General features: G+C 46.7%; 1 protein-coding gene across 1 annotated transcript; it reads right to left on the reverse strand.

Moving 5' to 3' along the window:
- Nucleotides 1-1,977: 1,977 nt before the first annotated feature.
- Nucleotides 1,978-8,244, reverse strand: LOC128323137 (tubulin beta-2 chain). Its single transcript, XM_053245863.1, has 4 exons — nt 8,061-8,244; nt 6,272-6,385; nt 5,814-5,919; nt 1,978-3,251 (listed from the first exon to the last, which is right to left on the reverse strand). The coding sequence occupies exons 1-4, from the start codon at nt 8,115-8,117 to the stop codon at nt 2,191-2,193; spliced, it is 1,338 nt and encodes a 445-aa protein (XP_053101838.1). The 5' UTR covers nt 8,118-8,244; the 3' UTR covers nt 1,978-2,190.
- Nucleotides 8,245-13,578: the final 5,334 nt, after the last annotated feature.

Genomic DNA, 13,578 nt, shown 5'->3' on the forward strand with positions numbered 1-13,578 from the left:
AGGACCAGGCAATCATTACTATCGCCTCCTGCCTTCCAAGGCTAGTTCACCACCACCTTTGCCCCCACTCACCTCCCACATTTTGCATCTTTTCTTATACAGTTAAATAAGAAAAGTCAGGGCCCAACTATGCACAGTATAGAAGTTCTAGAGTCCCAGATGTCTTGTTCTTTCTGAAAAAAACAGTCATGAATCAACTAAATTTGGATTGGGGCCACAGGACTCTGTGTGTGTGTGTGTGTGTGTGTGTGTGTGTGTGTGTGTGTGTGTGAGAGAGAGAGAGAGAGAGAGAGAGAGAGAGAGAGAGAGAGAGAGAGAGAGAGAGAGAGAAACCCTTTGCCCCCACACTGATTCTATGTCACCCCTCCCCAAAGCTATTAGCTACAGAAGGGAAAACTTACAGAGGCAAAATATGACAACAGAGGTCCCCCCTCTGCAGTTAACAGCAGCTTTGGAAGAGCATTTTGAATGGCTTATGAACACTTCTACCCAGTTTTAAGCCAAACTGACCTCTAACTACTTTCTGAGAAGGAAAAGACATCTCAAGCAATCACCGCACCAAATAATTTCTGTTTGGCTATGGGAAGAATATGCTGTTCCCTAAGGGCTTCTGGTCTCACCTCTCACATTCAAGCATGTTAAAGGCAAACTGAGCACCTGCAAGATGAGTGCAGAGGGCCCCTTGGGTTTTTTCCTTCTAAAGAGTTATGTGCAAAGAAGGAAATTCAGCTTTCTTGTTCTGCTGGGGACTTTACACTCTCACCCCAGAGCAACAGAAATAGAAGATTTCAGGTGCATGTAGGAATTTCATGGATAACCTTTTCATTTTTCCCAAGCGTGAGAAAGCAGAAAATCGAGGTCAAGGTGAAGTTTGGAGAGAGCAGGCCCAGTCTTGTTCACCTGTGATCACACCCATCCACATCCTCCACCCATCCCTCAGCCAAGGGGCTTTATTCAGAGCTCTACTCTCTGACGGCAACTAAGATCATGTTAATTCATGAAAACATGCTGAGTGCACAGAAAGGTTTCTCTCCACTTCCTCAAGAGGAAAACTGCTTAGTGGCAGTGTATACTTGAAGAACTTATATCTCATTGTCATAAGTGACTATGAGTCACCAGTTCTGTTTCTTCAATAGATGTTTGAGCGGAAGGTGGCAAGGCAATTCAGCTATTAGACTTCCCTTTCCAACCATGTCATTATCTTTTAATACAACAGCTTTCAAAGTATGCTTCTGAGTTAGATGGCTTGCACCCCCACTATTAGCAAATATATCAGATTCTTGCCACTATACAAAGAAGCACTTTTTAAAGTGATGGCTCTCTCTTCTCTTGACAAGGAAGCAGCAACTGTCCTTTCCTGCTCAGACCAGCACAGCATCCCCTACAGCAGATGTTCTTAAAGGCCTGGTTCACACAATCATTCAAATCTAGGTTTAATCATACAAATGTAGGTTTAAAACCAACATTAGTATGATTGTGAACCCATGCCCTGGCAGGAATGTCAGATTTATTTTGGGCCATAACCAACCTCTGTGTGGGTTCATACAATCATACTGATGTTAACCTACATTTAACCTAGATTTAAATTACTGTGTGAACGAGGCCTAAGATGGTGAGCCTCTTTAGGCCAGGAAACCATTTTCTCATTCTCCTGTGTAAGCTTGGTTGAAAAGCAGTACATTGTTACCAGTAAGAACAACAAATACATGGCAGGAATATAAAGCACTACCACATAAGAGGTGCTTAAATGCAGCCAGCTCCCCTTATGTAGTAGCACATTAACAAGCCTGTTACTGACTAATAATGTAAGAAGTTATGTAGCATGGTGAGAGTTTAAACAAGTTCTTATCTTATTCACTGGCACAATGCCTGCTTGTGTTTTAGATGCAGAGTAACTTAATATCAGCTTGCCAGCATTCCTTCAGTTGCTCCAATTTGCCTGTAGTTTTTATTACAGAAATAAAAATCAGGACACCATTGTGAAACACAAATGCCTTTTATGCTTGAGATCAGACATTTAGACAGAAGACTTTTCAGAAGCTTTTGCAACTACTGTTACATAAAGAGTGAAGCTACAAAACTGCTGACAGAAGCAACAGTGAAGAGCACCAAGAAAAACTGAAAAAAACATACAGCAGTACAGCTGAACAAATTTCACCCTGAACACTTGCCCAGTTGCTCTAAGCCTACTCAAGCCTCATCCTCCTCGCCTTCCTCTTCAAATTCCCCTTGCTCATCTGCAGTAGCATCTTGATATTGCTGGTATTCAGACACCAGGTCATTCATATTGCTCTCTGCTTCTGTGAACTCCATTTCATCCATGCCCTCGCCCGTATACCAGTGCAAGAAGGCCTTTCGCCGGAACATGGCCGTGAACTGCTCGGAGATTCTCTTGAACAGCTCTTGGATGGCAGTGCTGTTGCCGATGAAGGTGGCAGACATTTTGAGGCCCCGCGGAGGAATGTCACAAACCGCCGTCTTCACATTATTGGGGATCCATTCCACAAAGTAGCTGCTGTTCTTGTTCTGGACATTGAGCATCTGCTCATCCACCTCCTTCATGGACATTCTGCCCCGGAAAATGGCGGCCACAGTCAGGTAGCGGCCATGGCGTGGGTCACAGGCTGCCATCATGTTTTTAGAATCAAACATCTGTTGGGTTAGCTCTGGCACTGTCAGGGCACGGTACTGCTGGCTACCCCGGCTAGTTAGAGGGGCGAACCCCGGCATAAAGAAGTGCAAGCGGGGGAAAGGCACCATGTTGACCGCCAGCTTGCGAAGGTCGGCATTCAGTTGGCCAGGGAACCGGAGGCAGGTCGTCACCCCGCTCATGGTGGCGGAGACCAAGTGGTTGAGGTCCCCGTAGGTCGGAGTTGTGAGTTTCAGTGTGCGGAAGCAGATGTCATACAAGGCCTCATTGTCAATACAGTAGGTTTCATCTGTATTCTCTACCAACTGGTGGACGGAGAGGGTGGCATTGTACGGCTCAACCACTGTGTCTGATACCTTAGGGGATGGCATGACACTGAAGGTGTTCATGATCCTGTCTGGATACTCCTCCCTAATCTTGCTGATGAGGAGAGTCCCCATGCCAGAGCCAGTGCCACCACCCAAGGAATGGGTCAGCTGGAAGCCCTGCAAGCAGTCACAGCTCTCAGACTCCTTCCTTACCACATCCAGCACAGAGTCCACTAGCTCAGCTCCCTCTGTGTAGTGGCCCTTGGCCCAGTTGTTCCCAGCACCACTCTGGCCTGTTGGAAGAAGCAGAAAAATGCTGAATCCCAAGTTATTTACCCTGCAGTAGTCAACATCTGATTCTAATACATGAGTTCGGTTGAGGAAGATTGCAAATGAATGGGTTAATATACAGCACACACTGTTGGGAATGCATGTGTTTAAGAGGTATTGGTAATGAGGGGATGACAAACAGTTTGTATAACTTTACAAATAACGTATGTTACCATTTGCTTTCTCAAACTCAATAGATAACATGTTTACAAAACCTGGAACTTCACTGCTCATGTATTTGAGGTGAAGTACAGCTGTAGCGCACACTTTACTGCTCATGTGTTTGATGAGAAGTGCAGTTGTAGCGCACAGGGACATGCACAAAGTAACATTAAGATATGTGCATGGGGGAACCATGCTCCATCCTGCATGGAGACAGGAAGCAGTCACCACTGGCATTTCCTGTCTTCTCTGTCATTTTGCATCAGAAGCCATTCTCTGGATGTCTCTGCAGGTTAGAAAGACACACTAGGCAATCAAACCCAAGGCAATCGTGTTTCCTCTTTTAGGATAAGATGTGGTGGGGAAGAAGATTCTGGCATCTCTGTGGCAACAGTAACTAAGCTCCAGATGAAGGGACAACTCCTCTCACTGTGAAAGTGACAAGAATATTCACTCAGAAACACAACCCGTGTTTCTTAATAACATGCAGGGCAGGAAGTTAAACTTGCACATCTTATCTCCTTCATGAAAGCTAGTAATGGCAAACAGACTCTACAGGAAACAAGCACCACTAATTCTAATGAGGACTCCCATAACATTGACAGTCAACACCTCTGATTCCATTCATGGGTTCTGTATGCATATTTAAAAATCCACAAGGGGATGGGATCCCTCAAAAATGAATTGCACATAGTGCAGTATGTACAAATGTGATGTACAGACAACTGTACATACATAAAGATCAACAATCAAGTCTATTAGGAACACAGATTGTACATGGAGCAGGTGTGAACAGGACTTGTGGCACTCCTAATTTTGTGGTTCTCCTAGTTCTGTGGGCAGATGGGACTGTATCACAAAAAGCTGAAAAGTAGCTATGAACTGTGGTGGATGGGGATGTTTTTGTAGTGCCAAAGCATCCTAAACAGGGGGATGCTGGGGAAATTTGCAATGCTGCTACACATTCGAGAAAGACTTGTGTCCAGGAACTCCAACCAAAAGATTACTGTAGGATGAAAAACATAAATTGTTTGTGTACCTCCATCAAGACTGATCAGATTTTAAGTCTGAGTTCTCTCTGAGAGAAGGACTTTAGCTCTGAAGGCATGCCTTTTAAACAGTAATCACATTCCTCATTCAAAGAAATAAGTCTGAAAGGCAGTTTGCTAAATGGCTAATAGCTGGGTTCTGTAGCTCCTGAACTGTAGCTCAATGGTAGAACATCAGCGCTGCATGCAGAAGATCTCATGTTCAATCCCTGGCATCTCCAGGTAGGGCTGGGCAATATTCTGAAACCCTAGAGGGCTGCTGTATAGACAGTACTGAGCTAGGTAGACCAAGGATGCCATGAAACTCACTGGGTGACTCTGGGCCAGTCACTTCTCTCAGCCTAACCTACCTCACAGGGTTGTTGTGAGGAGAAACCTAACATAAGAAGATAAGAACAGCCTTGATAGATCAGGCCCAAGGCCCATCTAGTCCAGCATCCTGTTTCACACAGTGGCCCACCAGATGCTGCTGGAAGCCTACAGGCAGAAGTTGAGGGCATGCCCTCTCTCCCACTGTTACTCCCCTGCAACCACTCTGGGCTCCATGGAGGACGAACGGGATATAAATGTAAAAATAAAATAAATATAAATAAATAAATAAAATGATCTGACTTGGCACAAGGCAGCTACTTATGTAGTTACCCAACTTGTGAACTTCCATTCCTTTGTTTTAAAAGTAACACTCAGCTTTACCAGATCACCATTAGCCCAGGCATGCAAATCATTTAGTTCTGATGTTTGCTTTGAATGTCTCAAGGATGCCCATAACGGCAAAAACATAACTTGAATGCTCTGGCATTTTTAACAACAGAAAGTTCAACATGTGTAACCCTTCTCTTGTACCATGTTCTTGATGATATAGAGCCAAAGTGAGTTAAGACATATTTAGTTTTTCATGACCCTAAATAGAAGCATTATGGTAAACAGTTTGTCAACCCTTCAGCACCAAGGCAGTTATATTATACTCACTACAACTTGCAGCTTAGGCCAAGACACTCATTTGTTCAAGGCTGGCTGGATAGTTGAATCCAGGTTCCTTGAGACAAGCCCAACGTTCTCACACTGTCTTCATGGGAAGGGTCACGTCTGCCCCTCCCATTACAACTGATAGGTGCATGGGAGTCTATACAATTTTCTCCTGGAACGGCGGGTGGTAGTGGGAGTTGCAATCCTATACCCACTTACCTGGGAGTAAACCCCATTGAATTCAATGGAAACTTCTCAAGGGAGGTGGCAATTGCCCCCCCCCTCCAGACACCCATGGTATGCAGACAGGGTCACATTTTAGCACAATGGTCTTACTGAAATACATACCAAAGACAAAGTTGTCAGGTCTAAAGATCTGGCCAAAAGGCCCAGATCTGACAGAGTCCATTGTGCCAGGCTCCAAGTCAACCAGGATTGCACGAGGCACAAACTTGTTACCTGTGGGAGGAACAAAAGCCGGCATCACAGACCTGTTGTCAGCAGATTTTTCGTCTCTAAACACAAGGCAACTCCTGTACTCTTAGCAACCTCATTACTATTCACTGGGGAGACACAGCTTCTCTCCAGACAGATAAAAGAAGCGGGGACAGGGTGTGTGTGTGTGTGCAGATTTGAAGGGGACAGTGAAACAAGGGCTTGAATTTTAAGTAGGCATTAATGCTTTGCCAAGGATTTAAAGAGCTCCTTTAAAAGGGCTGCCTTTTCCAAGGCTTGCCTCACTATGCTCTCAGAGCCTACAGTGTGACATTTACCCAGACTAGATTGTCAACTTTTTTTAAAAAAAGGTTACCAGTTGCTTCATTGTAGTAGACATTGATTCTTTCAAGTTGCAGGTCGCTGTCTCCATGATAGCTGCCCGTGGGGTCAATGCCATGCTCATCGCTGATGACCTCCCAGAACTGCAAGGGGATTGTTGAGAGCCATTAGCAACTGCCTTTGAAATGCCAAAGTGGTTGAGTCAATAGATGCTGCTGCTGCTGGGTTCTACTACTGGGAATACTGGCTTTCCCAGCAAAAAAAAAGGCTGCTGTCAGAAACAGACAAGCCAAACACCTTAGCAGATCTACTAAGCTAGGTGGCCCTCTACAGCAGCTGAAGGCACAAATGAATAGCACAGCAGCAATTCAACAGAATCATAAGAACAAGCACCAGTGTGCAGCCAGTTTTTTAAAAAAAAAATCCCAGCTGATTGTGCAGTGTTTCCTAGACATTTGCCATCCATGCACAGAAGGAAAGGGAAGCCATAACCTCCCCAAATTACAGCCACCTGCATACAAAAGTCAGCAAGAAGCAAAGATGGCTACAGCTCTTATACCAACACCACATACAGGACCTCATGTGCTTATAATTCACATTCGCAAAACCAGTCCCATATCCTGAATCACAAGACTGAATTAGAAGCACCTTTCCTGTGGGCAGTCATAACTGGAACAGCAGGTGAATACCATGACAGAGTACAAAGCAGGCTCTCATATGAAGAGACCTTCTTAAGTACTGCATTGCAAGCTGTCAAATGTTTTGAGAACCGGCTCAAGTTTTTTACTATGGGGGTGGGAGCAGAGCAAAGGCACTTTTGCGCTAAGAAAATGCCCTGTAACCAATAATGCAAAGGGTTGCAGTGTAGTGTTCTCGCCATTTACTTGGTGGGTGGGGACATACTGAATACAGGAGGAGAGCCCAGATTTATATATATAGTGCCTAGTAGATACCCCATGAATTATGTCATCCTAGGCACCTGCTTAATCAGCCTGTATGGCCAAGCTGGCCCTGAAAGCAAGTGAAATGTTTCTTCCAAAGGCAGCCATTACCAACCCAGTGATGATCTAGAAGGATCCAAGAGATCAACCGAGTCCCGCCAGCATCTGTAACACTACTGGCAAGCAATCCCAGGTACATTTACTCAGAAAGCAAATGCTATTGCCTTTAAAATCTGGTTACCAATCAGCCTAAATAGTCGTTCCCTTGCTTTTTGGATAAAGGCATATAGTACCGTATTGGCACACAGAGGAGGGCGTAACCAAGTACTACCAGCTAACCATAGGAACCAGATTCCGCCGCCACCAATCCTCGCCAGAGCACCCCAGTCTGGAGAAAGAGTCCACACTGGTGGTCGTAGGTGTGCCGCTGCTAGGCGATCCACAGTTCACAGCACTGAGGCTGTTCTGCGAGACAACACGCCTGCTCCTAGACTGCTAGCTAGGCACCCTTTTAATGCGGTGGTTTGTGCTTCGGTGCGGCAGGAGCGATCCGGACGCCAACCCGACAAGCACCTCCACGCCCCCTCCTAAAGAGCGGAATAACAAAGGAATATGCTATTGCTACCGCAGCGCGACAGATCCCTGCCTTTATCAAACAGCCCCTGCGGCAAAGAGGAAAGAAAAGGAGATTATGTTTCCTTTTAGAGATGATGCTGTAAAAGAGTAAAACGCTGACATCCATTCTAAGCAATTTTTCTCTATCCGCCAATAATCCCACCGATTGTAAAGAAAGGCGAAGCTTTAGGATTAGCAGCACCGCCTCGTTGCACCTGCCACAATAGAGGCACCTCGCCCTCCCTTTCCCTCCACCGGATACCTTGGCTCCGATCTGGTTCCCGCACTGGCCGGCCTGGATATGCACGATCTCACGCATGGCTACCGCTTTCTCCCCGGCTCAAACGCACTGAATGGCCGCTCCTGCCTCCGGCACTCACTCCCACTGGCCCAGCCTTGGCTCCCTCTTGCACTAGCAACCGGCAACAGCGAGCCCCTCTCAGGAGCTCTTCTTTTATGTGGGGAGGCTCCGCCCTCCTGCCGCTGAAGCCCCGCCCCTTCCATTCACACCCGGCCTCCTCCCCTCGGGTGATGTAATGCGTAGAAACAGCCTGGTGGGAGTTCGGGTGGTCTTGAACGCTGCACTGCACAGGCCGGGCTCGAAAGAAAGAGGATGGAGGAACGGACGCGGGGCGGCGGAGACGTAGGTGGGGCTGAACCCATGCAGAAGCCGCCTGAATGCCCACCCAATGCCTCACTCCCTTTCACTGCCAGCAGCTCTGCCATCAGTACGCTGGCAGGTGGCGAAGGCGAGTACGCGGTCAGATTGTTTTCAAGAAACAAGAAACAATAAAACGCGGGTATTCTTCTGCCTATAACAGCACTCTGACACTCCGAAATCTAAGGCTGTGAAGCTTTCCCCGCTGTGCGTAAATGTTCGTTTGAGCTCCCGCTCCCTTCACTACAGGCCAGCTCTATCAGACGTCGTGTTGCATGTGTGCCACTCTGTACACGTGTACGTGTTTTGTGTGAATATACATGCGTGGTTTTTAAAAGTGAGTGCAAATGGGAAGTTTCTGCTGTAAACGCACTGAACATAACGTGTGAATAGGGCTCCTGTGTCAGGGTCACGTTGGTCTCATTTGGAGTGCACTGTTTGTCAGTGTTGATGTGGTCCCCTTCCGAGTGCGAAACCTGGGGCAGTGACCGCCCCCCCCCGCGCCCCAAATTCTCTTCACCACTTATCTCCATGTCAGGAAAATATTCCACCTGTTCGATCTGTGTGTGCTAACAAGATGAGCGAGGTCAATTTAAGAAAAGAAACAAGCCCTAGGTAAACAGGGAGAGAGGTTGATGTATCTTCCTTTCAGTGGTGGCACTAGGAAAAAAAAATTGAAGCGGGGGCACAGAAGGGGCAAAATGCATTTATGCGTGGGAGAACCATGTCCCAGATATTAGATTTCTGAAACAGAAAGTGGGGGACGGTGGGCGACATGCCCAACCCCCTCTCCCCAGCCGCCCTTGCTTCCTTTTCTATGAGCAGGGCACAGTCAAGCCAACCATATGCGCGCAGAAGGGTCCGCGTACTCCTCTGCACAACAGTAAGGACTAGAATCCTACTCTACCAAGTGCAATCCTGCATTCTCTTGGTTTTATCCAGAGGTGATCGAATCCCTTCTTTGGAGGGCGGCGGACTCGAGCCTAGGGTAACGCGCCCTCTCCCTGCAGCGCCTGCTCCAGTTCTTCCCCGGTTTGTTTTAATTCTTCTTCCTGTGATCCCAAGGGGCTTGGCGCTCATCGCGAAGGAGGAGATGAGCACGTGCAAAGGGCTAGAGAAGACGACACATGACCCTTTTGTCTTTTCTCCGCGTTTGTTTCCCCCTGCTAAGAATTTGTCCTGAAACCCGCTGCTCTCTCTAGGGAATTCGGCGTTGGAATCTTAACGCTGGCTGGCCCGGCGCTACTTTTAGGGTCGGAGAAGAAGCGCTTAGTTAGTTCTTGGCTCCCACAAGGAGGAATGTAAGGGTGCGGGGAGTGGAGAGAAGGAATCTGCTGCATTGGGGTCGAGCATCCATCCGTCGACACTCCCTGCATCCAGCCGCTCCCAGCTCCCCCCGCAATCCTTTTGTCTCTAAGCGGAGCAGCCGCCCCCTTTGCAGCAGCAAACGTCGTAAGGTGGTACCGGGCTGGGGCGTAGCCCTTGCAGCAGTTTCTTGCTTTCTGTGCTTCCCACGTGCTTGCTCGCCCTCCCCCCCCTCCGGTCGGTGAAGAAACTACGCCTTGCCGCAGCTGTGCCAGGCCTTCCTTGTCGCTCATGCAGGCCGAGCCTACTCTCGGAAGCAAGTCTCCCCCATTGGGGTTCTAACTTTGCCTGCAATTTGCCGCGGTTGTGTTCAGTTTGAGGCTTTCATGAATATCTCTCGGATTTGCAACAGGCCTTTAGGAAATGGCTAACTGCTGTTCAGCCTGCAAGAGCCCGGTTCCGGTGAATTAAAACTGCATTTTTTTCCATCCCTAGGCAAATGAAGGCAGATGTTTAAGTTCAACTCGGTTGTGGATGGTAGTAGTCACGTGATCGGAGCTCTAGGAGGAAGCGCTGTAGGAATAATTTATTTTAGGAAGTGGAGACTGGGTTGAAATAGAAGCAAACCCTTTCCCCACTCAACATGTAACCCTCCGAATGCTTACTCCGGAATAAACAACGCCATTAATTGACTTCAGCCAATCCACCCACATTTATTCGCTTTCCTGCTTGGATCAAAGCAGGTGACAGACAAGGGTCGCTATTATTGTATATTTTTAAAGGATTGTGGTAAGCGAGGAGGAGAATTCACATTGGAGCAGTAGAGGGAGAGGCTTTCCAAACACATACATCTGCTAGTCCATCTCAATAATATATTTGCTTTATCTGGTTGGAGAGGGTTTCAAACTTGGTTTATTAAAAAAAGAAAAATGCTGGAGGTGCCATGCAAATTATTAGGATCTGAAAGAGAGAAGCAAGATGCCAGTTGTTTTTTCTCATTCCTTTTTGTTCTAATTCACAACCAATAATATGTGTGGTGGTTGCCAAAGGCTTTACATTTCTTTCCCCATTCATGCCTTGCCTTGTATTTTCACCATGCTCTCTCTTAGAGCTGCCAGAATTCTGCTAAGTAATGATGAGGTCAGTCAGCTATCCATATTCCAGGAAAAGGGGCTGCATTTCAGGCTTGCGTTGGAACCAACAGCTGCCTTCTAGCAATAGGCCAGCAAGAGGGTGTGCATGTGTATGACTCAGTACTGTCAGCTCTTGCTGACGTGCTTCTGCAAGATCAAACTGTACTGTGACTGTCACTAGAAGAAGAAGTTGTTTTATTAAGAACTAACCTGCCTACTTTCCTTTCACTATCCCTGCAACTGGAATAAATTTGGTGAAAATCAGTTAGACAGTTCACAAGTTAGCCCACTTGCGCCTTGTGCTTGTGCACATTCGTGCATCTGCTATCTTGAATTAGAGTGGATGACATCATCACAAACTATGTGTTTGAGGTGTCCCTATGTGTCCCTACAATTGTACCAAATTTGGTCCAAATCAATTCCCATTCCCACTTGCACCTCAAATGTTTACATGTCTACCATCTTGAATCAGGGTGGATGACATCATTACAAACTGTGCCCTTGAGGTGTCCCTATGTGTCCCTACACCTATAGCAAATCTGGTTCAAATCAGTTGGGCGGTTCACGAGTTATCCCACTTGTGGATAACTGTGGATGAGCCCCTGGTGGCGCAGTGGTAAAAACTGCCGCCCTGTAACCAGAAGGTTACAAGTTCGATCCTGACCAGGGGCTCAAGGTTGACTCAGCCTTCCATCCTTCTGAGGTCGGTAAAATGAGTACCCAGAATGTTGGGGGCAATATGCTAAATCATTGTAAACCGCTTAGAGAGCTTCGGCTATAGAGCGGTATATAAATATAAGTGATATTGATATTGATATATTGTGCTCAAATATTTACACATCCACCATCTTGAACTGAGGTGGATGACAGCCCCTCTGTGTCTTTACAGCTGTAGCCAATTTGGTTCAAATTGGTTAGGCAGTCCACAAGTTAGCCCACATGCACCTCAAATCTTTATGTGTCCACCATCCTGAATTGGGTGGATTACATCACAAACTATGCTGTTGAGGTGTCCCTATATGTCCCTACAACTGTACTTGATTTGGTTCATATTGGCCCAGGCATTATGAAGTTGATGGGTGGGGGCAGACACATGGACACACACACAGAGAATGCCGGGTGATCTCATAAGCCTACTGGAAAGTAAGTTAAAAATTCCCCAGTCGGCAAGGAGGGATTGACTCTCACAAAGCCCAGGGATCATAGGATGCTGCTGTTGGTTTTCTACAGTGGAGGATGGGAGGTGTGGCCACTTAATAGCTTTAATGTTATCAGGCTCCAGTTCCTTTGATGGCAGCCAGAGAGGGTTGTGCCTGTGTGTGTCAGTATATAACAATTCTTAATAACTGGAAGGGGGAAGAGGTTAGGAAAGGTTTGGCAATGAACCTTCTGTTTAGTAACCGCATGACTGACCAGTAACCCCGCCCCCCGCCCCATGAAATGCTGCTGCCTGAAGAAGAGCACCAAAGGGTAGCCCCTCCCTGCTGGGTTCTAGATCTGTGTGCTCAGCAGACCCAAACAGAAGGAATTTATTTTCTTTCCTCTCTTAAAAAAAAAAACTTTTAAAATAACATTTCAAATTCCTTATTTCTTTCAAATATCTCTGCCCCCCTGGTTGCTTTTCCATTAATGGAAGACGAATAGCAATCTAATGTCATTTCATGTTCTTTCCCAAGGCCATCCATGTGGGGAGGGGTTGAGGGGACTATTGGACTGCCCCCTGAGAACTGGTACATCATCTGCCACTGAAGTGGGCTGCTTCACCCTTCTTCCCGAGAGGACTGGGCCCAAGCAGCGTGTTTCTGGCTCTAGATCTGTGTGCTCAGCAAACCCAACTAGGAAGAGCTTATTTTCCTTCACATTGGGTTTTGATGTCCAATCCTATTTCTGCAGTCTCATTGAATACACATGTTTACACAAAAGGAAGTCCCACTGCATTTAAGAATACTTGCGGGGGCGGCGGGGGGGAGGTCAGCCTCATTGAGTATAATGGGGCACTTCTGAGTATATACGCAGAAGACAGGATTGTCTAATAACTGTGGGCCAGTTTGGACAATATGTTAGTCAGGAAGGGGACGCACCGACAGTGCATCCCTCTTGATTTCGACCATGAATGTCCTGATCAGTGTTCTCTCTCATCTTTTTCATCTCTGTGCAGAATGAGTTTTGTTCTGGACGGCAGTATCAAGGCAATGTGTATTTGGTGTGTATTCAGAGTGGGACCTCCCGGATTCAGTCTGAGCAGGATCTACAGTTAACTGAATGGGCATCAAAAAACTTGTGTGTGCACACACGTGCTCATGCTTTAGGGGGAACATTGTTAACCGCCCAGAGACAAAAGTTTGGGACAGTGTACAAAAGTTATAAATAAAAATAAACAAAATATAAGCACTGGTCCTGATGTTCTGCTCGCATGTCCCTTTATCAAATGGGGGTGGGGGTGGTCTGTTCATTCAGGTTGCCCCTTCTTCATGCACTACAAATAAAGCACTGAGTGTATGAAGAGGGTCTCAAGAACTACCCCACACATGATAAAGGGTTGTGCCAGGAGTGCATCAGGACATGCTGGAAGGCCATCACAATGGGCGCCCTCTTAGCCCATCCCTTTTCTAATCATTTAGGCTGGTAAGGTATTGTCCAAACAGGCACTATCATCTTAAGCCCCACTGAATACAGTGGACATG

The sequence above is a fragment of the Hemicordylus capensis genome, chromosome 4, assembly GCF_027244095.1.
Source record: "Hemicordylus capensis ecotype Gifberg chromosome 4, rHemCap1.1.pri, whole genome shotgun sequence".
Classification (NCBI taxonomy): domain Eukaryota; kingdom Metazoa; phylum Chordata; class Lepidosauria; order Squamata; family Cordylidae; genus Hemicordylus; species Hemicordylus capensis.